Raw genomic sequence first — 25,025 nt, 5'->3', positions numbered from 1 at the left:
ACCCTCCAGCATTGCAGTTCTTGACACACTCAAACCGGTGCGCCTGGCACCTACGACCATACCCCGTTCCAAGGCACTTAAATATTTTGTCTTGCCCATTCACCCTCTGAATGGCACATATACACAATCCATGTCTCAAGTAGTACAAATCCTTCTTTAACCTGTCTCCTCACCTTCATCTGCACTGACTGAAGTGGATTTAACAAGTGACATCAATAAGGGATCATAGCTTTCACCTGGATAGTGTGTGTCATGGAAAGAGCAGGTGTTCCTAATGTTTTGTAAGCATCTATAATAGGGAAGGGAAAGGGAATAACTCATAAGTGGTGATAAAACTCTGTATGATGTTTTATTGATAATTAACTATAATGAGTTATAAGGCTATAATGCATAATGTATTATTATTGCCATACTTGTTTGGAAACACAGACAATATCATTTTAAGACCCATTAGGCCTTGTTATACTGTAGCGATCCTGCTATATGAGCCACTTTACAATTCCCACCAATTCAGTTAACCCTATTGACGCAATGCATAGGGTTTCACGCCAGTCTGACACCAATGTTTGCTACACTGGTGTCAGAAGTGGGATGGCGGCTGTGAGATCATCAGAGCTCACGGGCCTGGACATGTGAGGGGTTAGAGTAGCGATCCTCGCTATATGAGTCAGGTTACAATTTACACCGTTTCTATTGTTTCATCGTTTTTAAACACCTCGATCACACCTACATCGTTATTGTGCAAAATGGTACGCAGCATCATCTGGATGTGTGCAACAAAAGTTCAACATTCACCTGCTACCATTTCTGTCAAACCATCTACGCATACAATTTGATGCATATGTTCGACAAATCCAATGTATGCACCACACAGAACATACTGGAACGCAATGCTGCAAGGTAAACACAGTGTTCCATTGTAAATTAATGTACTTCTGGTGTCCCAAAACACTAAAATGATATCCGTGTGATCGAGGCGTTACAGTGGCAATCAGCAGTTAAAACAATAACAAAACACGTCCCCGCCCCTGGTTCAGTAAAAAGCTGAGGGATGGGGCTGGAGAAATGGAACCACTCAAATTCATAGACAGCTATGGATGCAAGGACTGACCATCCATGATGGAAACATTCTAGTTTTAACCATGTTGAGGCTATATAGTGGTTTGTTTTACAAGAGCACGTAATGTATCATAAAGCTTATTTTACAGCACTATGCATGTGTTTGTTTAAATAAAGTGATCAACTTAGTTATAGAACACTGTAATAGGTATTTGTAGGATTTAATTAAGTTTCGCTTCAGTCTCGCGCCCGTGATTGGTTTCTTCATGAAATGAGCACGGATCTCCACTAATAATGCACAGGTGTTATGTGTTAGGTCACCTCCCATGTGTAACATTTAACCATTGAGTAGTATAGCCTATAGAAATTAATTGGACATATTCCCTGTTCTTTAGGCTTACCTCATTTCTCTTTATCTCGTGTTGAATATTCAGCCCCAGTTTGTAGCAAACGTTTAACTTTATGCGGTAGGCTACCTCAAACATGTTCCGCTTTTTCAATATTCTGCCAGCTCCTCTGCAGGTATATCAAAATGTTGTCTTTGTGTTTAATGTGTAAACCTCATTTGTTTTCAATACATTTTAAATCAAGCAAACATCTCCGGACAGTCGTTATGCGACATTCTAATGGAACATACTTTATCTTCGACTAAAATTGACATTTCAAACCAAATCAATTTGCATTCACCCCGTACCCGACGTTACTGAGGATGAGAAAAGGGCGAAAATTCAAAGCTCTAATATAGAACGAGATTTGTTTGAACAAGCCAAGCTTGAGGTGAACGTGATCAAACTATTGCTACTTGGTAAGTTTGTGTTGCAACAACCTGGTCTCAGAATTGTGTATTCTGTATGGAAATCCGAGACACTTAAGTACGATATGTTATCTTTGGTATGGTTACTTGAGACCGAAGGTCACTTAATGCCAAATTGAAAGGAGTTTGGCTGGGTGGGTATAATGCAAATTTCTAGAAACCCAAATGGATAATTATCATTTAGGCTACTTTTGATCTACTTTGCAACTACCTAGCATGTTAGCTAGTTAACCCACTGTCCCCTGGGTGCCAAAGACGTTGATGTCGATTATGGCAGCCCCCCACACCTCTCTGATTCAGAGGGGTTGGGTTAAATGCGGAAGACACATTTCAGTTGAATACATTGTTGGACAACTGACTAAATATCCCCCTTTCCCCTCAACTTGCGACATTGTTGTGTCAAAACTGGATGGATTATCTTGGCAAAGGAGACATGCTCATTAACAGGGATGTACTAAATTCGATAGAAATAAGCTTTTTGTGCTTGGGTCATTTCTGGGATCTTTTACTTCAGCTAATGAAACATGGCACCAACACTTTACGTGTTGCGTTTTTTGGTATTTTTGTAGTTTGCCTAATTTCAGTTTAACAAAATAAGCTGCTCTAGTGTAGAGAATCATTCAACCATCTAAACCCTTGTGAAATATATTTTCATTAATCAAAAAGTTATTTTAGTCGTTTGAAGACTCAAAAGAACAGATCTACCGCTTCTTAGACTTGCGTTCAAGTAGAGTAATAGATCTATAACTAATATTTCTAGTGTGAATTTGGCCAGGTCACCCAAAAAGTTACAGCAATTACATTTACTTTTGATAATTAAGCCTATTTAAAACCAAATACTGACTTTTTTACTCAGTACTATTTTACTTGGTGACTCACTTTTGCTTGAGTCATTTTTTCTATTAAGGTATCTTTACTTTTACTCAAGTATGAAGGTTGGGTATTTTTCCACCACTGACCCTGACCTTAACCATTTTAGCTACCCCTTTGCCTAACCTTAACCCTTTACCCTAACTCCTAAACTTAACCCTAACCTTATAATGCAAACGGTTGCTAGATCATTTAGAATCTTAGCATGTACAACTTTAGCATTTTAGCTAGTTGTCAACTTTTTAACTATTTGATACTTTGCAACTACTAGCATGTTAGCTATCCCTAACCCTTCCCATAACCTTAACCCTTTAAACTAATTCCTAAACTTAACTCTAACGTTAGCGAGCTAGCTAACCTTAGCCACCTATCTGGAATTTGTAACATATTAAATGTTTGCAGAGTTGTAACATATTGCATGCTTTTAATGAATTCGTAACATGTAATAGAAATTGTAATTCTTAACATATCATACAAAATGGGTGATGGACATCCACAAATGAACACATACCATACGAAACGTAACATATCATACTAAATGTGGTGTCTCGGATTTATGTACAAAAAAATACAAAATGCTCTGAGACCAGGTTGGTTGCAAATCACAGATATGGCCAACCATGTCACTGCAGAATATATTTAATGCATTTATGTTTGTGATTTAAGTTTGCATTAGATTGCACATGACTACTTTGTTCCAGGTGCTGCAGAGAGTGGTAAGAGTACCATGGTCAAGCAGATGACGCCAAATAAAATGTGATTCACATTTAAATATTTATTTTTTGTACTTTTTTTTTTCTCTCCTGATTAGCCTCGTTTCACTGCCAAAAATAAAATTAAACCATCTAGTGTTCAGCAAAATAACAACACAATGTCAAATACAGGTAGCCTAGTCAAATAATTAACATCCAATCACATTAACCGTTACTCTCTCGAGGGAATTCCACTAACGATCTGTATGTAGCTGCTGCTGCTCATGTTGGTATCTGTACAGATGGCGCAAAAGCCATGACAGGGAGACATAGTGGAGCGGTAACGCTCATGCAAGCAGTTGCTCCCAACGCCACTTGGGTACACTGCAGCATCCACCAAGAGGCTCTTGCTGCCAAGGGAATAACTGACAGCTTGAAAGATGTTTGGACACTACAGTGAAAATGGTTAATTTTGTTAAAGCAAGGCCCCTGAACTCTCGTGTATTTTCTGCACTATGCAAAGATATGTGCAGCGACCATGTAACGCTTTTACAACATACAGAAGTGCGCTGGTTATCAAGGGGCAAAGTATTGACACGTTTGTTTTTTTAAATTGAGAGACGAGCTTAAACTTTTCTTTACTGACCATCATTTTCACTTGTCTAATCGCTTGCATGATGAGTTTTTCACACGACTGGCCTATCTGGGTGATGTTTTTTCTCGCCTGAATGATCTGAATCTAGGATTAAAGGGACTCTGCAACTTTATTCAATGTGCGGGACAAAATTGAGGCTATGATTAAGAAGTTGGAGCTCTTCTCTGAATGCATTAACAAGGACAACACACAGGTCTTTCCATTAATGTATGATTTTTTTTTGTGTGTGTGTGTGCAAATGAACTCAAGCTTACGGACGATGTCAAATGTGATATAGCGAAGCACCTGAGTGAGTTGGGTGAATAATTACGCAGGTACTTTCACGAAACGGATGATACAAACAACTGGATTCGTTATCCCTTTCATTGCCCTGCCTCCAGTCCACTTACCGATAAACTGAACAAGAGAGCCTCATCGAAATTACAACAAGCGGTTCTGTGAGAATTTATTTTAATCACACGCCACTGCCACATTTTTGGATTGGGCTGCGCTCAGAGTATCCTGCCTTGGCAAATCGCGCTGTTAAGTCACTGATGCCCTTTGCAACCATGTACCTATGTGAGAGTGGATTCTCAGCCTTCACTAGTATGAACATTAAATGCAGGCACAGACTGTGTGTGGAAAATGATTTATGACAGACTCTACAATACAACCCAACATTGCAGAGTTATGTGCATCCTTTCAAGCACACCCTTCTCATTAACCTGTGGTGAGTTATTCACCATTTTTGATGAACAAATAAGGTTTTATATGTAAGATGGTTAAATAAAGAGCAAAATTGTTGATTATTATTTGTGCCCTGGTCCTATAAGAGCTGTTTGTCACTTCCCACGAGCCGGGTTGTGACAACTCCCACTCATTCTTATGTTTTAATGTATCATTTTGCGTGTGGGGCAGGCTTACAATGATGGCAAAAAAACATTAAGTTTGAGGGTGCGCTGTCCCTGGTGCTAGAGGGGGTACGCAGCTGGAGGTTGAATGTTTGAAGGGGTACGGGACTATAAAAAGTTTGGGAACCACTGCCCTGGAGTATCGGTGATCATGAAGCCCTCTGCCTGTTGTCCCCATACAGGCCCATGCCCGCTCTGTGCTGTCCTGTGGCCAGTGTTTCGGGGAGGACGGGGAGCTGCTGCCGTTTGTGGCCCTGTCTTTCTGTGCTCTCTGGGCCGACCAGGGTGTGAGAGCTGCAGCTGCCAGGGGCTACGAGTTCCAACTCAACGACTCCGCGCTCTAGTGAGTACCTTACATGTAGTGTTGTCACTGTACTCAGTATCGCAGTTCTCTGAAGTATTATCATGGCAAGGAAACCACATATGGAGCTCACTGAATTTCATGGGGATACAGTGGAAGTTGATAGAAATGCTGCGTTTTGGTTTTAACACTGTATCAATATATATTTTGTTAATCAACCTCTATTGGAGAGCGATGTAGCAGCAGTGTGGTCTTTTTCACTGTCGTCACTCACATCCTATAATTGACGGTATAGCAGAAAACATATGACATAAATCAGGTTCTTAAAGGCTCATAGAGTTTAATAGTCTGTCTTGTGGCTGCTTTTCTTCTTTGCCTTGGAAAATCAAGAATCGTGCTACTGGTGTCGTGACGCATGTTGTATCTGCGCTGTCCCACCTCATTCAGACTGACTAGACCGTGTGGATCCTCCCAGGTCGTACAAGGGAAGCCTTTGCTTACTTCCTCGTCGATATGCACATAATGGGATTGTAGCAAAAAATACATCCGTCACAGGAAATGATTCTCCTGACATTTTGCTGAATTGACATTTTTAATTGGTCCTTCATTATAATGTAATGCCTGCGGAATATCTTTGTAAACGTGGTGGTTGGTTCAGAAAGGACATGGGGAAAAAAGACATGAGAATTAAGTTTGAAATGCTTGTGTCTAGTGAGCAAGTGAGGGGACGATAACCGGGGATTGTGTACATACTACTATTTACAGAGGCGTGTTGTGATTGGGATAATTGGTTAAAAGACTCCTGACTGTCTCGGCCACGTGTTCTGCTTCACAGCAATTCAGCTTTACTTTACCCACCACCTGGGGGGCAGTTGTTGGTAAGGTGGCATCAGAGGGCTATGTATGGGTTTGTTGGTAAGGTGGCATCAGAGGGCTATGTATGGGTTTGTTGGTAAGGTGGCATCAGGGGGCTATGTATGGGTTTGTTGGTAAGGTGGCATCAGGGGGCTATGTATGGGTTTGTTGGTAAGGTGGCATCAGGGGGCTATGTATGGGTTTGTTGGTAAGGTGGCATCAGGGGGCTATGTATGGGTTTGTTGGTAAGGTGGCATCAGGGGGCTATGTATGGGTTTGTTGGTAAGGTGGCATCAGGGGGCTATGTATGGGTTTGTTGGTAAGGTGGCATCAGGGGGCTATGTATGGGTTTGTTGGTAAGGTGGCATCAGGGGGCTATGTATGGGTTTGTTGGTAAGGTGGCATCAGGGGGCTATGTATGGGTTTGTTGGTAAGGTGGCATCAGGGGGCTATGTATGGGTTTGCCCGCCAGAGGGGTTGGTGGTGGATCCACATGTGTTGCGTCTGGCTCAGTTGGTAGAGCATGGTGTTTGCAATGCCAGGGTTGTGGGTTCGATTCCCACGGGGGACCAGTACGGAAGAAAAAAAAAGTATGAAATGTATGCATTCACTACTGTAAGTCGCTCTGGATAAGAGTGTCTGCTAAATTACTAATATGTAAAAAATCTTACCCAGCTCCAATTTAATCTGCACCAGTCTATTCTCGATTTGTCATCTTTTTGAATATACTCCTGTATATTAGACTGCTTATGTAGATGTCTACTTAAACACCATGGTGTCATCCTGTAGTTGGAGTCGTGTGCGTTTTACATGTTCCTAAAACAGGCCCCTGCCCTGAACTGAGGTCATGCTCAATAGTTATTATTATTTTATTGTTCTGGTGTCATAGACACACGTCCTCTGTTGTGGGGGTTGATCAGCTGTGTTTCTAAGCATGTGATATGATGGGACATAGACACACGTCCTCTGTTGTGGGGGTTGATCAGCTGTGCTTCTAAGCATGTGATTTGATGGGACATAGACACACGTCCTCTCTTGTGGGGGTTGATCAGCTGTGTTTCTAAGCATGTGATATGATGGGACATAGACACACGTCCTCTCTTGTGGGGGTTGATCAGCTGTGTTTCTAAGCATGTGATATGATGGGACATAGACACATGTCCTCTCTTGTGGGGGTTGATCAGCTGTGTTTCTAAGCATGTGATATGATGGGACATAGACACATGTCCTCTCTTGTGGGGGTTGATCAGCTGTGTTTCTAAGCATGTGATATGATGGGACATAGACACATGTCCTCTCTTGTGGGGGTTGATCAGCTGTGTTTCTAAGCATGTGATATGATGGGACATAGACACATGTCCTCTCTTGTGGGGGTTGATCAGCTGTGTTTCTAAGCATGTGATATGATGGGACATAGACACATGTCCTCTCTTGTGGGGGTTGATCAGCTGTGTTTCTAAGCATGTGATATGATGGGACATAGCACCACGTCCTTGGTGAGCGACGCAATTAGGCGCTTCATGTGAAGTGTGGCGGGTTTTTACAACATTTTGTTTCAAGTGTCATCAAATCCCATTTAGTGCCTCTTTATGCCTTGTTTTCAGGGACATTACCTTTGCTGAATGGGGTGTTCAAGTGAAGTGTGGATTATGGTTTGGGTTAACGGCGGGAGCATTCTGCTCTGCTCTCTTTAGTTATGTTTCACACTGATGTCGTGAGTTTTATTTGATTAAAAAAAGTATTTAAAAAAATGTTTACCAGGTAAATTGACTGAACATTCTCATTTACAGCAGTGATCTGGGGAATAGTTACATGGGAGAGAAGGGGGAATGAATGAGCCAATTGGAAGCTCGGTATGATTAGGTGGCCATGATAGAATGAGGGCCAGATTGTAAATTTAGCCAGGACATGGGGTTAACCCCCCCCCCCCACTCTTAACAATAAGTGCCATGGGAATATTTAGTGAAGACAGTCAGGACACCCGTTTCAATGTCCCATCCAAAAGAAGGAACCCTACTCAGTGCAATGTCTCGATCACTGCCCTGGGGCATTAATCTTTTTTAGACCAGAGTGCCTCCTACTGGCCCTCCAACACCACTTCCAGCAGCATCTGATCTCCTAGCCCAATAATGGATTAAAGGAACCTAACCTTAGTCCAAGGACCTTACATGTTCTGTTTAAAGGGTGAATTGGCTCTGGAAGCCAAAACAGCCAAATATTGCATCTAAACGTGAATTGATTCTCAATTGCGGCACGGTTCTAGAAACATAAATGCCTATACTTTCACATCACATCAAAATAATAACACTTACTGTAGGGGGGACAGTTGCAGCGGAATTTTTTTGGTGACAACATGTTTGTGGTGTCCGTCTTCTGTTTACAAACAGGTGTTCGGAGACGCAGATAGCTAAATAGCACAGGTAGTCCACTCTGTCTGTTTTCTGTAAACAAGCGCTGTAACATGAAAATATGGCCGTGTGAGAACCCTAACCATATAAAGGTGTGAATCAATTGAACCTTTTGATTTTGGAAAATGATTTATTGCTAATATGAAAGTTCCTTTTGCTTCCAAAGCCGTACTGCAAGCGACGTGTTAATGTTCAGACCGAGTGTCGCAGATCTTAACAAAACTCCCCCCTACAGAAGATGCCATCACCTAATGACTCATGTGTAATGTAATAGAACTGAGTCATGATAAAGGGCTCCTGGTCTCCCATCCAGGGACCAACCCTGCTTAGCTTCAGAGGCAAGCCAGGAGAGGTGCACACACACTTTTGAGTTGCACCCCCTTTTGCCCTCAGAACAGCCTCAATTTGTCGTGGCCTCTACAAGGTATCAAAAGCGTTCCGCAGGAATGCTGGCCCATGTTGACTCCAATACTTCCCACAGTTGTCAAGTTGGCTGGATGTCCATCTGTGGTGGACCATTCTTGATAAACACAGGGAACTGTTGTGCATTAAAAACCCAGTAGTGTTGCATTTCTTGACGCACTCAAACCGTTGCGCCTGGCACCTACTAACATACCCCGTTCAATGGCACCTTAATCTTTTGTCTTTTGTCTTCACCCTCTGAATGGCACACATGCACAATCCATTTCACAATTGTCTCCAGGCTTAAAAATCCTTCTTTAACCTGATTTAACAATTGACATCAATAAGGGATCATAGCTTTCAGCTGGATTCACCTGGTCAGTATGTCATGGAAAGAGCTGGTGTTTGTAATGTTTTGTACTCCGTGTATATGTAAAAGCGAAAGAGCGGATGCTCTTATCAGTGAAACAATAGGTGCCGGGTTTTTTCGTGTGAGGGTCCAAGTGTTAAGTATCTTCCCAGACTGAGGAAAGACGAGTCCACCATGACAGCTTCATTATCGGGACTCCTAGTGTCTCCTCTGGCTGGGAGCGGGAGTTGTGACGTTAAGGATCACCTCTTTCTTCCCAGCTCTCTACCTCCCATTCTCTCCCACTGTCCTTAGACCACACGTCAATAAAGAGTCTGTCTGCATCTGAAATGGTACCCTGTTCCCTTTATAGGGCACCACTTTAGATCAGAACCCTTTAGTCACTAGGGTTTAGGGTTCCATTTCAGACACCCTTGATATGACTAAGGATTACCTCTGTCCCAGCTCTCTCCCCTGTCTGTCCTCTGTCTCTGTTAGAAATTGATCTCTTCCACATGAATTGGCAGATCAGACGGTCGTGACACACTTTGACTTCCTTTGGATTGTGAAGGGAGGAAATTATGATTGACTGAACCCCTGTTGCTCTTTTTACATGGACTCAAAGGCTCAAAGTTTTTTCCTGGTCTTCTCTCCACTGCCGATCACTGATCTCGCAGGTCATTTCAGGTGAAAGCAATATAATGGAAACCTTTCACTCATCGGTAGTCATGAAGGGAAGGTGATGAGGAGAGGAAGCCATTCTAGAGTATTGTGACAGGGAAGGTGATGAGGAGAGGGAGCCATTTTAAGTATTGAGACTGTCCAAGAGGCTATACAGTAAACTGACAGCTTACATGTAGGAGAGACAACTGTTTTTTTTCATACAGACCTGTTTCTTTTGTTACAGAAATGAGCAGGTCTGAATCAACTGACCTGTAGTTCTTTACTGTTCCACTGTGTTTTAGAGGAGGCTGAGGAACTGGAACTGTTGGCTTCTGTAAACACTGCTAACCCAAGCTGAAAAGAACTCTGTTTGTACAGTCTATCCCCATCACTTTGAAGCTCTGCTTCCAAACTCCCGATCCTTCAAGACAGCAGCCCAGCAGGGGGTGTGGGTGTCATGACCGTACCCAGGCTTGGTGTCCTGTTTGAGGGTGCCAGGTTAGATCAACCCCCCACTGCAGCTGAGCCTGCCTGGAGCTCCCGCCCCTGTAGTCTGGGCCTCCGTGGCCCACTGACATGCCACTATGGCCTGCCGGACAGTGGACAGGTTGGCGTGGGCTTCATGGCCGCCAGACCTGGGTTGAAATGGTATTTATTTTCTTTTGAAACTTTAGCTGCGCTCAATTGAACTTGTCTTGGGCAATGGAACCAATGGAATAGCCTCTGCACACCCGGCACACTCCAGGCCAGGTTCAATCAAACGCTCAATGTATTTGAATGGAAACTAATACTATTTGAACCCATGGCGTGTTGGCCACAACTCAAAATCATCAGTGCCATGTAGGGAGTGCTGCATTCGGGGAGGGCGGAAGAGAGGGAGGGAGGGGGTGGGTGTGCATCCTTGGTGGATGACACAATGAGACTGGACCGGAATGTCACGAATGCCTGGCTCGTGGCGGTGTAGTGCAGCGTGGGTAGGAAGGTGGTTGGCGGAAGCCTCTCAGTCGCACCCTGTAGGTATCAGTTTACAGCGCTTCATGACATTCTCTACTGCGCCAGCTTGTGTGTGTTGCTTTGTGAAAAGTGCTAATTGCTGTGTGATCAAAAGGTCAGCTCCAATATGTCATGTTATTCCTCCCCCCTTAGATCAACACCACTCATTTGGCCTTTCCCTTCTAATGGTTGTCTGTACCTTTTTATTGTGGCATGAGAAGTGACTTGTTATTTTGACGTGTTCTAATGATGAGTTTTCTCTCTTATGGAAAGGACTTTGCTTTTAGAGCTCTGCTGAAACAGTCTGGCTATGGTAACAGAGCTATGCCATTATACCTTCAAAGTATTCCAGTAAAAAGCTTGCGTTGATATGATGGCTCATGATCCTGATTTGCATACAATGAGTAAAAGCCTTGAAGGTGTGTTGACACGGAACATGCTTTATAATTGCAAATTCTAGAGACTGGCCATTTCCCTAAGGCTTGGTGTGTTTTAACACCATTCACAGTTTGGGATGTTTTTGACTATCCCTTATCACTATGGACATCTTCTGACTCAAGTCCCCGTGGATCCTACGAATGAAGTGAGTTTTCTATGAACACGTTCAACACAAAGCATCTCTCACGGAATACTTTTTGTGTGGACGTTTGTTTCATCACATAAATTAGAATGCTGGTCCTCTGGTGGTGGATCCCACCTAGCCAGCCACTTGGTGGACTGTCCTCTGGTGGTGGATCCCACCTAGCCAGCCACTTGGTGGACTGTCCTCTGGTGGTGGATCCCACCTAGCTAGCCACTTGGACTGTCCTCTGGTGGTGGATCCCACCTAGCCAGCCACTTGGACTGTCCTCTGGTGGTGGATCCCACCTAGCTAGCCACTTGGACTGTCCTCTGGTGGTGGATCCCACCTAGCTAGCCACTTGGTGGACTGTCCTCTGGTGGTGGATCCCACCTAGCTAGCCACTTGGTGGACTGACCTCTGGTGGTGGATCCCACCTAGCCAGCCACTTGGTGGACTGACCTCTGGTGGTGGATCCCACCTAGCTAGCCACTTGGTGGACTGACCTCTGGTGGTGGATCCCACCTAGCCAGCCACTTGGTGGACTGTCCTCTGGTGGTGGATCCCACCTAGCCAGCCACTTGGTGGACTGTCCTCTGGTGGTGGATCCCACCTAGCCAGCCACTTGGTGGACTGTCCTCTGGTGGTGGATCCCACCTAGCCAGCCACTTGGTGGACTGTCCTCTGGTGGTGGATCCCACCTAGCCAGCCACTTGGTGGACTGTCCTCTGGTGGTGGATCCCACCTAGCCAGCCACTTGGTGGACTGTCCTCTGGTGGTGGATCCCACCTAGCCAGCCACTTGGTGGACTGTCCTCTGGTGGTGGATCCCACCTAGCCAGCCACTTGGTGGACTGTCCTCTGGTGGTGGATCCCACCTAGCCAGCCACTTGGTGGACTGTCCTCTGGTGGTGGATCCCACCTAGCCAGCCACTTGGTGGACTGTCCTCTGGTGGTGGATCCCACCTAGCTAGCCACTTGGTGGACTGTCCTCTGGTGGTGGATCCCACCTAGCCAGCCACTTGGTGGACTGTCCTCTGGTGGTGGATCCCACCTAGCCAGCCACTTGGTGGACTGTCCTCTGGTGGTGGATCCCACCTAGCCAGCCACTTGGACTGTCCTCTGGTGGTGGATCCCACCTAGCTAGCCACTTGGACTGTCCTCTGGTGGTGGATCCCACCTAGCTAGCCACTTGGTGGACTGTCCTCTGGTGGTGGATCCCACCTAGCTAGCCACTTGGTGGACTGACCTCTGGTGGTGGATCCCACCTAGCCAGCCACTTGGTGGACTGTCCTCTGGTGGTGGATCCCACCTAGCCAGCCACTTGGTGGACTGTCCTCTGGTGGTGGATCCCACCTAGCCAGCCACTTGGTGGACTGTCCTCTGGTGGTGGATCCCACCTAGCCAGCCACTTGGTGGACTGTCCTCTGGTGGTGGATCCCACCTAGCCAGCCACTTGGTGGACTGTCCTCTGGTGGTGGATCCCACCTAGCCAGCCACTTGGTGGACTATCCTCTGGTGGTGGATCCCACCTAGCTAGCCACTTGGTGGACTGTCCTCTGGTGGTGGATCCCACCTAGCTAGCCACTTGGTGGACTGTCCTCTGGTGGTGGATCCCACCTAGCTAGCCACTTGGTGGACTGTCCTCTGGTGGTGGATCCCACCTAGCTAGCCACTTGGTGGACTGTCCTCTGGTGGTGGATCCCACCTAGCTAGCCACTTGGTGGACTGTCCTCTGGTGGTGGATCCCACCTAGCCAGCCACTTGGTGGACTGTCCTCTGGTGGTGGAACCCACCTAGCCAGCCACTTGGTGGACTGTCCTCTGATCTCCCACACTCCCAAATGACTGCTTCATTTAGTTATTTTTCTCCCGTCTCTCTCTCGCTCTCTCGCTCTCTCGCTCTCTTGCTCTCTCGCTCAGTACAAGTTACTCATTAAACTGCCTCGGAGACCATATACTCATACAACTCATCATATATACATACACTACCGTTCAAAGGTTTGGGGTCACTTAGAAATGTCCTTGATTTTATAACATCAAATTGATCAGAAATACAGCGTAGACATTGTTAATGTTGTAAATGACTGTTGTAGCTTTAAACGGTAGATTTTTTATGGAATATCTACATAGGCGTACAGAGGCCCATTATCAGCAACCATTACTACTGTGTTCCAATGGCACATTGTTAGCTAATCCGAGTTTCTAATTTTAAAAGGCTAATTGATCATTAGAAAACCCTTTTGCAATTATGTTAGCACAGGTGAAAACTCTTCTGATTTTAAAGAAGCAATTAAACTGGCCTTCTTTAGACTAGTTGAGTATCTGGAGTATCAGCATTTGTTGGTTCGATTACAGGCTCAAAATGGCCAAAAACAAGGACTTACTTCTGGAACTCGTCGGTCTATTCTTGTTCTGAGAAATGAAGGCTATTCCATTCGAAAAACTGAAGATCTCATACAACGCTGTGTACTACTCCCTTCACAGAACAGCAAAAGAGGAGTTGGAGGCCCCGGTGCACAACTGAGCAAGAGGACAAGTACATTAGTGTCTAGTTTTAGAAGGAACTATGACTAGAAGGCCAGCATCCTGGAGTCACCTCTTCACTGTTAATGTTGAGACTAGTGTTTTGCGGGTACTCTTTAATGAAGCTGCCAGTTGAGCTTTTCTTTCAAGGACATTTCTAAGTGACCCCAAACATTTGGATTGTGTAATCTCAAAATGTAGTCATTTTATTTTTACTCCATTATGCACTGATTAATGCATCAATAAAATATCATTTTGAACATAATTCACCATGTTATTTTTTTTTATAAATCAACATTGCCTTATTTATGTTCTTCAGTTAAACCATTTACAGTCTTAAAGCTGTTTTTGTTTGTTTTGACTGTCGTTTCCTCCATCTGCCTTTCCCAGTTTCTTTGAGAACATAAATCGGATCATCTCTCCCAGATACATTCCCACTGAGGCGGACGTACTGCGGGTGAGAGTGCGAACCTCCGGAATCATCGAGATTCGGTTTCCAGTCAATCACATGGTTTTCAGGTAAAGAATGGTTTTCACTGGCTCTATTTCATGTGAAAATTGCCTTGTCCAAACCAGTCCATAATTCGTCTACCCATGAATCTTGTCCAATACATTCATCATGCTTTCTAAATGTTATTTTGCATATGTTCTTTAAAACAAATGTACACCTCCATTGTCTTACTTCTGAGTATAACTAACGACTCTGTTAGAATGACGCCATATGTCATAAGACAATGACACCCTTTGATACCTTGAGAAAATATTCTGTGTGATCAGTATCATGGTGTTATTTCTGTGGGTGGTGTTGTGAATGGGTTTGTGGAATGGCTGTTTAGAGCGGGTCGGTGTCATACTGACAACACTACATGATTACAGGCGACGGGGTGATATTTCAAAAATAATTCTGCTTGCCAACTTCCTCTGGTGATCGTCATCTTATGGTTCCTTGAGTGACCATTTTCAAATGAGCATTATTATGAATGTCCATAGTGCTTCATCTCAAACCAATACAATATTCTGTATTGACTCATTCTAGTAAACTGTTGTAGCATCAAGACAATGTCCCCTCTTCGCCTCACGCCTGTCTATAAGAAGCCTCTGTGTATGTCTGGTGTTTCAGCTGTGTGTGATTGTAAAAGAAATGGCTTCAGACAAGTTGTCACAGTTTGTCTCTGGCTTCATGGTCTCCTGATGCACAGAGAACTGTGCAGGAAGATTGTCGGTGAATCACTATCACGTCATTAGAGATTGTCATGTATTAAAGTTTGAACCGATGGCAACCACTTTCCCAAGATGCAGTACTGTTTTCCAGAGGCTTGAATTCATAAATGCAAGCGTACCCAGACGTGCTTCAGCCCAGCGTGAATACAAAAATGACCGTTAGGCACATCATATTGTGACTATTCCTAGAAAAATAAAAGGATCACTCGGATGTCTACCATAATTTTAAAATGTACTACAGGGGCAAACAGAAATTATGACATTTGGCTTGTCAGACACCTTCCTCAGAGCCATGAATTAATCTTTGTTCCTTTTTGGCTTGCCTTGCTGTGACATGGAGGGGTGGGTGAAACTTAGTGAATCATACCGCAGCCATATCACTTTGTTCCCACAATGTGATGCCATGGACAAAGGGCACAAATTGCATAAATCGATAAAGGCAGCTAAGAAAATGATTAAGGAATTTCTGTACTCATTTGGTAATATTCTAGTTTATATGATGCTAATAGTTTTAGTTTTGTGTTTCTATGGAATCATGAAATTGAGCAAAGTTTGTAGGATCAATTATATTGAATATGTACTTTTATATATAATATAAAATATATATAATATATCGCTTGTATTATAATTTCCAAACCCCCATCGGTTTAATTTCTTCAATAATGAAATGTATGCGTTTTTAAATCAAATCCCATTACATCTGCATGACTTTTCTTGAAATCTCCATGCAATATCAATGCCTCTAATTTCTAGTCAAATGTTTTGCTGTCTTATTCAATTGGCCTTATTGAATAATGAATGTGGCCAAATGTGAATAATAGCCAAGGGATGCCAAACTACGTGGGCAGTGAAGGTGGAGTTTACTATTGTATTGAGGGGTGGTGAATGTTATATCCCGCTTGCAAAATGAGTGTGCCCATTAAAAAACAATAAAAAAAAAAAATGTGGGAATAGATTTGTGCAGCTCAAGTTCCATCTATAAACTTGAGTGGTTCCATTTCACCAGCTCTATCCTTCAGCTTTATAGCAAACCAAGAGCCAGGGCTTCTGTTTGACTGAAACAAATGTAGTGTTTCAGTGTAGTAAACAATTGATTATGCCTTCTGATGATCAGAATAATTTGTTGGACTGTACTTTTCCCAAAGTGTCTTGGTACAAAGAAGGAGCATGCTGATCTCCAGGGTGGGAAGGGGTTGGGTTATAAACCGGCCTACCCTGCTGATTGCCCTACTCTCTGGGCTCTAATGTCCCATGGTGGCCCCATCTGGCCCTTCTCACGACTTAGCGAGGGGTGCCTGAGGAGTGCTAGCAGACACCCCCTCACAGCTGCAAGGGAGGCGGCATACTGAGGAATGAATCAGACCTATGAGATATTGATGTCTCTCGCTCATGTCCTCGCGCTCGCTCTCTCTGTGCTTCAGAGAGAAGGAATAGCAAGAGGTTTCCTCCTAATGGCCACTAAATCCCCTCTACACCCCCTTCTCTCCTTGCTGATTCTCCTTGTACTGTGCTCCAGCCTTCTGAACACGTCACGTCATCATGCTCCAGCTCCACTCTTGTGCTTTCGACGTAGAACAATGATCAATGACACTACCAGGTATTAGACGTGGATACAGTTGGTTGTGAAACAACATTAAATGTCAACTTTATTTTTTTCTCATCACGACAAGCAAAAATGTTATGAATATGTATCAGGGACCCAGTCATGTAGCAGTCTTGTAATGGTTCCAAAAATACTCTACCTCAATCGCCGTTATCTCAGGGATTGCTGCTGTAGCCTGGTAGTCCAGTAATTAGCTAACCCCTCTGTGTTGTGTGTTCGTTCATTGTATGACATGACACCTATGGAAGAGTTGTATGCCGTATGGGACCAGGCTATCCTTGCTATGCCGGGTTTTAAAACAAAATGTGACCCCAAAGACACGGCTTAAATGTCTCTGACAAGGGTAGTGTAATCACACTCCTGGTGACCGTCAGATGCAGGTTGGTCACTATCACAATGACCTGTGTCACCAAGACCCTGAGCTTCACAGGAATTCAACATGGAATACTACTTTTCCAGTTTGAGAGTTTAAATGTTTTACCCAGAATGCTCTACTCCTACTGTTTGTGTTTTAGACAATCCTCAGAGTTGTTGGTTACAGCACGTACAATAAGGGACCAGACTGCTACTATCTTGTTGTTAATCCCTAGAGACTGGAGTACAGTAGGCCTATTCCTGTGCTCCTTTGTTTGCTGGTGGTGCTGGGTGTAATATACTCTGCACAAAAATAGATCACAGAAATGTTCCATATGCACAAAAAGCTTACTTCTCAAATTGTGCGCACATATTTGTTTACATCCCTGTTAGTGAGCGTTTCTCCTTTGCCAAAATAATCCATCCACCTGACAGGTGTGGCATATCAAGAAGCTGATTAAACAGAATGATCATTACACAGGTCCACCTTGTGCTGGGGACAAAAGGCCACTATAAAATGTACGGTTTTGTCACAACACAATGCCACAGATGTCTCAAGGTTTGAGGAAGCGTAAAATTGGCATGCTCACTGCCGGAATGTCCACCCAGATCTGTTGCCAGAGAATTCAATGTTAATTTCTCTAACATAAGCTGCCTCCAACATAATTTTAGAGAATTTGGCAGTACGTCCAGCCAGCCTCACAACCGCAGACCAAATGTATGGCGTCATGTGGGCGAGTGGTTTGCTGATGTCATCGTTGTGAATAGTGCCCTATGGTGGGTTCATGGTATGGGCAGACATAAGCTATGGATAACAAACACAATTGCATTTTATCGATGGCAATTTGAATGTACAGAGATACTGTGACGAGATCCTGAGGACCATTGTCTTGCCATAACTCCACGTGTTTCAGAATGATAATGCACGGCCCCATGTCAGAAGCATCTGTACACAATTCCTGGAAGCTGAGAAATGTCCCAGTTCTTCCATGGCATTCATACACACCAGACATGTCATCCATTGAGCATGTTTGGGATGCTTTGGATTGACGTGTACGACAGCGTCTTTCAGTTCCCGCCAATATCCAGCAACTAAACACCGCAATTGAAGAGTGGGACAACATTCCACAGGCCACAATCAACAGCCTGATCCACTCTATGCAAAGGAGATGTCGCCTGTATGAGGCAAATGGTGGTCACACCAGATACTGACTGGTTTTCTGATCCACACCCCTACCTTTAAAAAAAAAAAAGATATGTGACCAACAGATTCATATCTAACTAACTCAGTAAAGTCTTTGAATTTGTTGCACTTTATATTTTTGTTCAGTATAGATGGGAAGTGTGAGCTGATGTGGAGACATGTTTGAAGTCCCAAGGTGGAACTGGAGAATTGGAGTGGAGAATCACATTGATTCTGGAACTCTCATTTCCCTTGTACCTGACACCTTGTGTGGACAGAAGGACAAATCAATGAAATGTGGAAGTTGGAAACATTTGTGATGGGCGGTTGTGGAGTTATTTCATTTATTTTTCCAGTCAATTATATTGAACATTCTGGACTATTTTCATGCATTTGAATGGATCTGTAAGTTATTTTGCTTCATTGATGTTAATCACATTTCAAGATGACACAGGATATAAGTAGTGAAATTTAAGTTGTTAACAACATTAAATAAATATTATTCTTTTTTTTTACCACATGTGCATCTGGACACTGCTGCCAATAACTCTCCCCAAGTGACTGTACCAATCTGTCAAATCTTTCTTCAGCTTTACATCAGTTATATGAAGTCTGTCCATTGTTCATACACTATTTAAGGTGTTTTGCTTCAGTGCTTTCAACCTTTTCAACCTCGAACTTACAATATCCCCCATTGAGGGTGATGTACATATTTTACAAGTCTTTGGAAATTCAATGATTGACACCAAAAGCTGTAGCCTGTTAATTTGTTCACCTCATGTCTCTAAGTTGTGAATAAGGTTATCTGTCTGCCTACCTACAGGATGTATGATGTGGGCGGCCAGCGGACTAAGAGGAGGAAGTGGCTCAGCTACTTTGACTGTGTCCGGGCCGTGCTGTTTGTTGTGGCGCTCAGTGACCACGACATGACCCTGATGGAGGACCGCTCTATGGTAATAGATAGTATATACCATTTAGCAGAAGGTATGGGAGTTAGATCTGTTCAGTCTCAGCTTTGATTAAAAAGTAGAGTGGGATGTTGTGTACACTACAGTGCCTTCTCTACGTCAGAACAATGTAACAAACCAGTAGAATGGCCTAAAGCTGTGTATGGTACCATCTTTATTTGAAGTCGTATCTGACAGATTGAGTGAAACTTTGTTTAGATCTTCTATGTCCAGTATCATTTGATTTTCTTAAACTCCCCCCCCACCCCTTTTTTATCTCTGTCTGGCTCGTGCTTGCTCGCTCTGTTCAAATCCCTCTCTCCCTGCTCGTTCTGTTCATATCCCTCTCTCCCTGCTCGTTCTCTCTTTCTCCCTCTTAGAACCGGCTATAAGAGAGGCTTGAACTCTTTACCTCCATCTGCACCAACATAGTTTTCAGAAGTAACTCATTGGTAAGTTTTCACATGGTGATTGTCTGACAACACCTACTTAACACATTTCTGCCATAACACAGTCCTCCAAACTGATTGCCTTTCCCAAACATTGTCACTCTTAAGTAAAACCATTACACACTCAATCAAGGTTACAAATTACTTTGTCCACCTTAGTGATGGTTTCTCCTCTGGCCACTTACAGTTACCCACATTCAGCTGCAGGTAGAGTTGCCCTTAATGACAGATCTAGCATTAGATTAGCATACCACCCAATTCTTACCTTATTTCAATTATGGGGAGAAAATAATATGTCCCTGGAACAGTGGTTTTAGAGGAAACATCTTCCTGTACTCCCAATGTCATGTGCTTGATGTTGGGGCTGTCTATGCGGTGTGGCAGAGTCCAGGGCCAAGTTCAGGCATATCACATATGGAGCTGAAATGATTCCTTATTCTACACGTCCGAGAGGCCTTTCTGTTCCACATGACACAGCTCCTTCTGAACTTTCCACAACGTTCAAACATGTCGCCATCGCACCATGGTGTTTAATTGACTGAGCTGTATAAATAAAGGTTAAATAAAAGCACAACGCTGTGACCTGCTGAGGGCAGCCCAGTGGATGTAATTAAAGCCCATGGAGTCCCCAGAGTGCCTCCTGCTAACCACCTCTACCCAGCCAGCCGCAGGCGGCACAACTGCCTCTAATTGCCTCAGACACAGGCAATTACCGCACAAGGGGCATAATTGAGGTGATCTCAGTTCAGCGCTGAGGCCGGGAGGACTGTTTATAAAAAGCGTGTAACGAGCTTGTTTTAATTTGTTTCGTTTAGACTGTAAAAGGTTGTAAAAGACGTTTGGACTGTGGATGTGAGTCATAATCAGTTTTCAGTCGCAGGTGTTTTCTGTCGTTAATTACACTCAACAAAAATATAAACGCAACATGTAAAGTGTTGGTCCCAAGTTTCATGAACTGAAATAAAAAATCCCAGAAATGTTCCATGTGCACAAAAAGCTTTTCTCTCAAATGTTGTGTACAAATTTGTTTACAGTGAGTATTTCTCATTTGCCAAGATAATCCATCCACAGGTGTGGCATATTCAACAGCATGATCATTATACAGGTGCACCTTGTGCTGGGGACAATAAAAGACCACTCTAAAATGTGCAGTTTTGTCACACAGCGCAATGCCACAATGTCTCAAGTTTTGAGGGAGCGTGCAATTGGCATGCTGACTGCAGGAATGTCCACCAGAGCTGTTGCCAAAGAATTGAATGTTAATTTTTCTACCATAAGCCGACTCCAATGTTATAGAGAATTTGTCACTACGTCCAACCAGCCTCACAACCGCAGACCACGTGTATGGCATTGTGTGGGCGAGCGTTTTTCTGATGTCAATGTTGTGAACAGTGCCCTGTGGTGGCGATGGGGTTATGGTATGAGCAGGCATAAGCTATAGACAACAAAGTGTGGCGGATGAATCAGAATTAGTTGGGTAACATAGATAATTAAGATGTCTTATCTGCATTATCTGCTTATGTGATATACTTGTTATTAGAATGTATTCCTTTGGACTCTGGTGTTGGCAGTTGCACTTCTTCCCTCAGCTGGGGCTCAGTCACTTGGGGCAGGAAAACAGTTGGGCCATCCTAGAAGTGTTTTAGTGAAATATAATCATTTTGCCATTTGGGAGACGTTTTTATCCAAAGCGACTCAGTCATGCGTGCATACAATTTTACATATGGCTGGTCCCGGGAATCAAACCCACTATCCTGACATTGCAATGCTCTACCAAGATGCATGACAAGGTTATAAATGCTTTGTGAAGCCTCAATTTAATGATTTATTAAGCTGTGCTTATGCCACCCTTTTATAAAGCACAGGTTTGTAGTATTTAAGTGGGTTATGGCATATTTGACATTGGTGGTTGTCACACAGTTATGCCACATTTATGAACCCTTTATAGAGCATGACATATGTTATACATTTATGTAGTGTTTAGAAAGGCTTTATAAGCTGTATGTCATTTTAAAGCTGGGACTGGTTTCTCCATATGAAGAATCCCTTCTTTGCAGGCATCCTTGTGTTACTGTGTTTTCTATGGGAATCTCCCTGGAACATACATCCAGTATCCACATTCGGTTTACGCTACCACATTCTCTAGACTGGATCTACTGCAGTTTTCCCTGCAGCATGAGGGGAAACCTACTCATAGCATTCCCAATGGGAGTATCAAGATACAAGACGATGGCTACGTCTCAAAGTGCACCCTATTCTCTACATGGTGCACTACTTCTGACCAGAGGTCTATACGGTACCATTTCAGACGCAGCCACTCAGAAGCCAGAATGTCTTGCCAGGGGGTTATCATGGCAGACCGATAACACCTCACTTATACACAGCCTCTGTGGTCCTCAGGGCTCAGTAACAGTAACATATTTCACTCTCATCCTGCAGAGCTGGAGGTGTGGTAATTAACATGGAGGTGATTCAGTCTTCAGTGGAGCTGCAGTGGTTGTTTTCTCTCCGTTTGTCCACTCTATAAGAACCAAGTTGTTTTGCGTGAACTTGTCACGGAACATCATTTCACTTGTTCACTGAGTTTCAGTTCATCATGCCTAAATGAGACATTTATCTCCAGACACTGGATTTTTCCAAACCTTTCACGTGTATGTCCATGGTTTTGAAACATGCACACATCTAGCTAATACTGTTTTTTTATTTTTTTAAAGAATATCTAGGAGCAAGACTCAGCAGACACTCACCATTTTTTATTTTTAGGACCGCAAACCCCATTGACGCATGATTGCTACTAAACATGTTTCCTTACAGCACTCTTGTACCAGAGTCAGTCTTTGTAATCGTGTGATGGAGTTGATGATGACGATGATATGGAATAAGCTGCAAGCGGGCGGACTGAGTAAATGTATTTGCCAGGGAATTTGTAACTCCGGATTTTTTTATTTTTTTTGAGGCCCCCTTCATTAGCCAAACAATGATCACAGCACAAAAAACTAAATTTACTACAACATGGGCTGAAGATGGACCAGCCCATCAGGCAGTTTCCCAAACTGCCCTATGGCTAGTAAATTGTGGGAGATTGAACTTGAAATTCAACTTGTATACGTCACTCAATTGGATACGTCACTCAACTGACATGACTTCTCTGCTACGTCCCCTAATACAGGAGCCGACTGGGACGTGGATGCTGCCGCATGTCACATCACTGCCATGTTTGTGGCCTACAACAGGACCCCCAACAAGCTTGTCTACCACCACTACACCACTGCCACGGACACCCACAACGTACGGGTGGTCTTCCACGTCGTCATGGACACCGTCGTCAAGGAGAACTTGGAGAACTTCTCATTGCTATAAGCCCTGACCTGGGTGCATTTGACTGCATCAGTGCCTTAAAGACACTTTCTAGATTTTATTGATGGATATTTGTTTTTAGATAATTTAACATAGTAAATATTGCATGACTACAGAAAACTGTCATTGTGTTTTGTACATTTATTTTTACTGTTATGATCTGTAAAACCAACTTAATTTAGTTGCTCAGGACATTCAAAGCTATATCCTTAGTTAATTTGTGCTGTCATCATGGATTTAAAGGACTGAGTTAATATGGATGGACATTCCTCATTTTGACTGTATTCTTGACATTTTATAAGTCTTTTAATTCAATAAAATAATGTATAGGCCTACATGTCTTTGGTACTTATTTTAAGATGGCGGCAGATGTATGCCAAGCTTGAGTGGTTTGTATTATGGCCTATTTGAGTTAACAAAAATGTGTCTTAACATTTACATACAAACAGGTGTCTGGGTGATAATTGTACAAATGTGTGAAGCAGGATTCATTTTGACCTATAGGGCGAAATAATTGGGTAAAATAATTTGAGTGCAATATAAGATGTATTTATTCATTAAACAAGGAAATGAATACATATGTACATTGCTATGCATTACATAATATGATTTAACAGACAATTTGGCTATTACCCGTTAGGGGAAGTAGTAGTCAGACTGCGCATGGCAGTATGCTAAAACATTTGTGCCATATTTGTGAAAATAAGAAACATTCGGTTCCATCGAACGTTATCAGTCCATCCACGTTCGCGGTGCTGATCATGCTTCCACACAGTCCAATGAGTCGAGCGACACGAACACGTCTGCTTTACATTGAAATAACTTTGAACCATCCTGAACAAGTTCGCAGCTCTGCAGATTCGGTGTGATATCTTTGATACAAATAGGCTGAAAAAAAACAAGACATTTTAATCAACATAATGTAACATTAAGCGAATTATGAGAAAGTTCGTTGATGTTCAAGACTTGTGGCTGCTTGAGATTCATTTCCCCAAAATGTGGATTTTGAAAATAACAATTTATGACTTTAAACTGATATTCTAATATGTCCTTTTGATTTATTGTAGTTTTCTTCTAATCTAGTCCAAACTTGACTGTATAATGAGGCTGTAGTCTACTTGGTGGTGCGCTGGTGCTGAATGGACAGCTCCTTCATGATGATCCAGTTTCAGGGTGTCAACTGTTTGAAATATAATAGTCTACCAAAAAAACTAAAACATAATTGGACTACTTTTGATTATTCTTGTCTGTGCCCTGTGAAATGTTAAACTTTTACGCACCTTAAGCACTTTTACGCACCACAGGGAGTGCCTGTTTCCAATGCGCATTGCTCAATTGAACATCAGAAATGTAAAATATAGCCTCTTACCATGGATTTAAGGACCGAATTCAGTCGACTGCTCGGTTCCGAGAGGATGCTGTTCACCGTAGACTCTCCGCTGTCCGCCACCGAATCGGTCTCGGACCTCCTAACATATGGTGATCTCCGGATCCCGGACAGCAAACCCGAAGCTCTGCCCACCGAGTAGTAGCTTGGGCCGGAAACTTGCTTGTACCACGCTTCGGTTGGGTTGCAAGAAACCAGCATGGAAATAGCTACAATTACTAAAGCACGTTTAACGGACCTCTCCATGTCGAACTGTGTGAAGTTCTCGTTCTTGTGCTCCTTTAACTTTCTCCCTATAACTTCACCTCGATGAGAACTTGGTATATGTTTTTTTCGTACTGTCCTCTCTTATATAGTGACCTCGTGATCGTATTTAAATTTCGTCAACTAGGCTACGATAGAGTGGGTGATTCATATTCCGCTTGATAGAATCGTGTGTGGATTGATCCGTTTTACGCGTTGGAGACCCAGGGACGTAGGCTTGTGGAGT

At 43.2% G+C, this 25,025-nt stretch overlaps 1 protein-coding gene across 1 annotated transcript; it reads left to right on the top strand.

Annotated features, from left to right (window-relative positions):
- Window positions 1-1,372: 1,372 nt before the first annotated feature.
- On the top strand, window positions 1,373-23,485 carry LOC115171806 (guanine nucleotide-binding protein G(o) subunit alpha-like). Its single transcript, XM_029728955.1, has 6 exons — window positions 1,373-1,581; window positions 5,163-5,323; window positions 14,425-14,553; window positions 19,219-19,348; window positions 19,723-19,794; window positions 22,961-23,485. Exons 1-5 carry the CDS (start codon window positions 1,543-1,545, stop codon window positions 19,732-19,734), a joined length of 471 nt encoding a protein of 156 aa, XP_029584815.1. The 5' UTR covers window positions 1,373-1,542; the 3' UTR covers window positions 19,735-19,794; window positions 22,961-23,485.
- Window positions 23,486-25,025: the final 1,540 nt, after the last annotated feature.

This window comes from Salmo trutta, chromosome 32, assembly GCF_901001165.1.
Source record: "Salmo trutta chromosome 32, fSalTru1.1, whole genome shotgun sequence".
In the NCBI taxonomy this organism is placed as follows: domain Eukaryota; kingdom Metazoa; phylum Chordata; class Actinopteri; order Salmoniformes; family Salmonidae; genus Salmo; species Salmo trutta.
The sequence above is the reverse complement of the archived record's forward strand: the minus strand, read 5'-3'. Positions and strand labels throughout refer to the sequence as shown.

Coding starts and splice junctions, on each gene's coding strand:
- LOC115171806 (XM_029728955.1), top strand. CDS start 1,543: ATGTTCCGCTTTTTCAATATTCTGCCAGCTCCTCTGCAG. Junction 5,324..14,424: donor CTCAACGACTCCGCGCTCTA/GTGAGTACCTTA, acceptor TGCCTTTCCCAG/TTTCTTTGAGAACATAAATC. Junction 14,554..19,218: donor GTCAATCACATGGTTTTCAG/GTAAAGAATGGT, acceptor GCCTACCTACAG/GATGTATGATGTGGGCGGCC.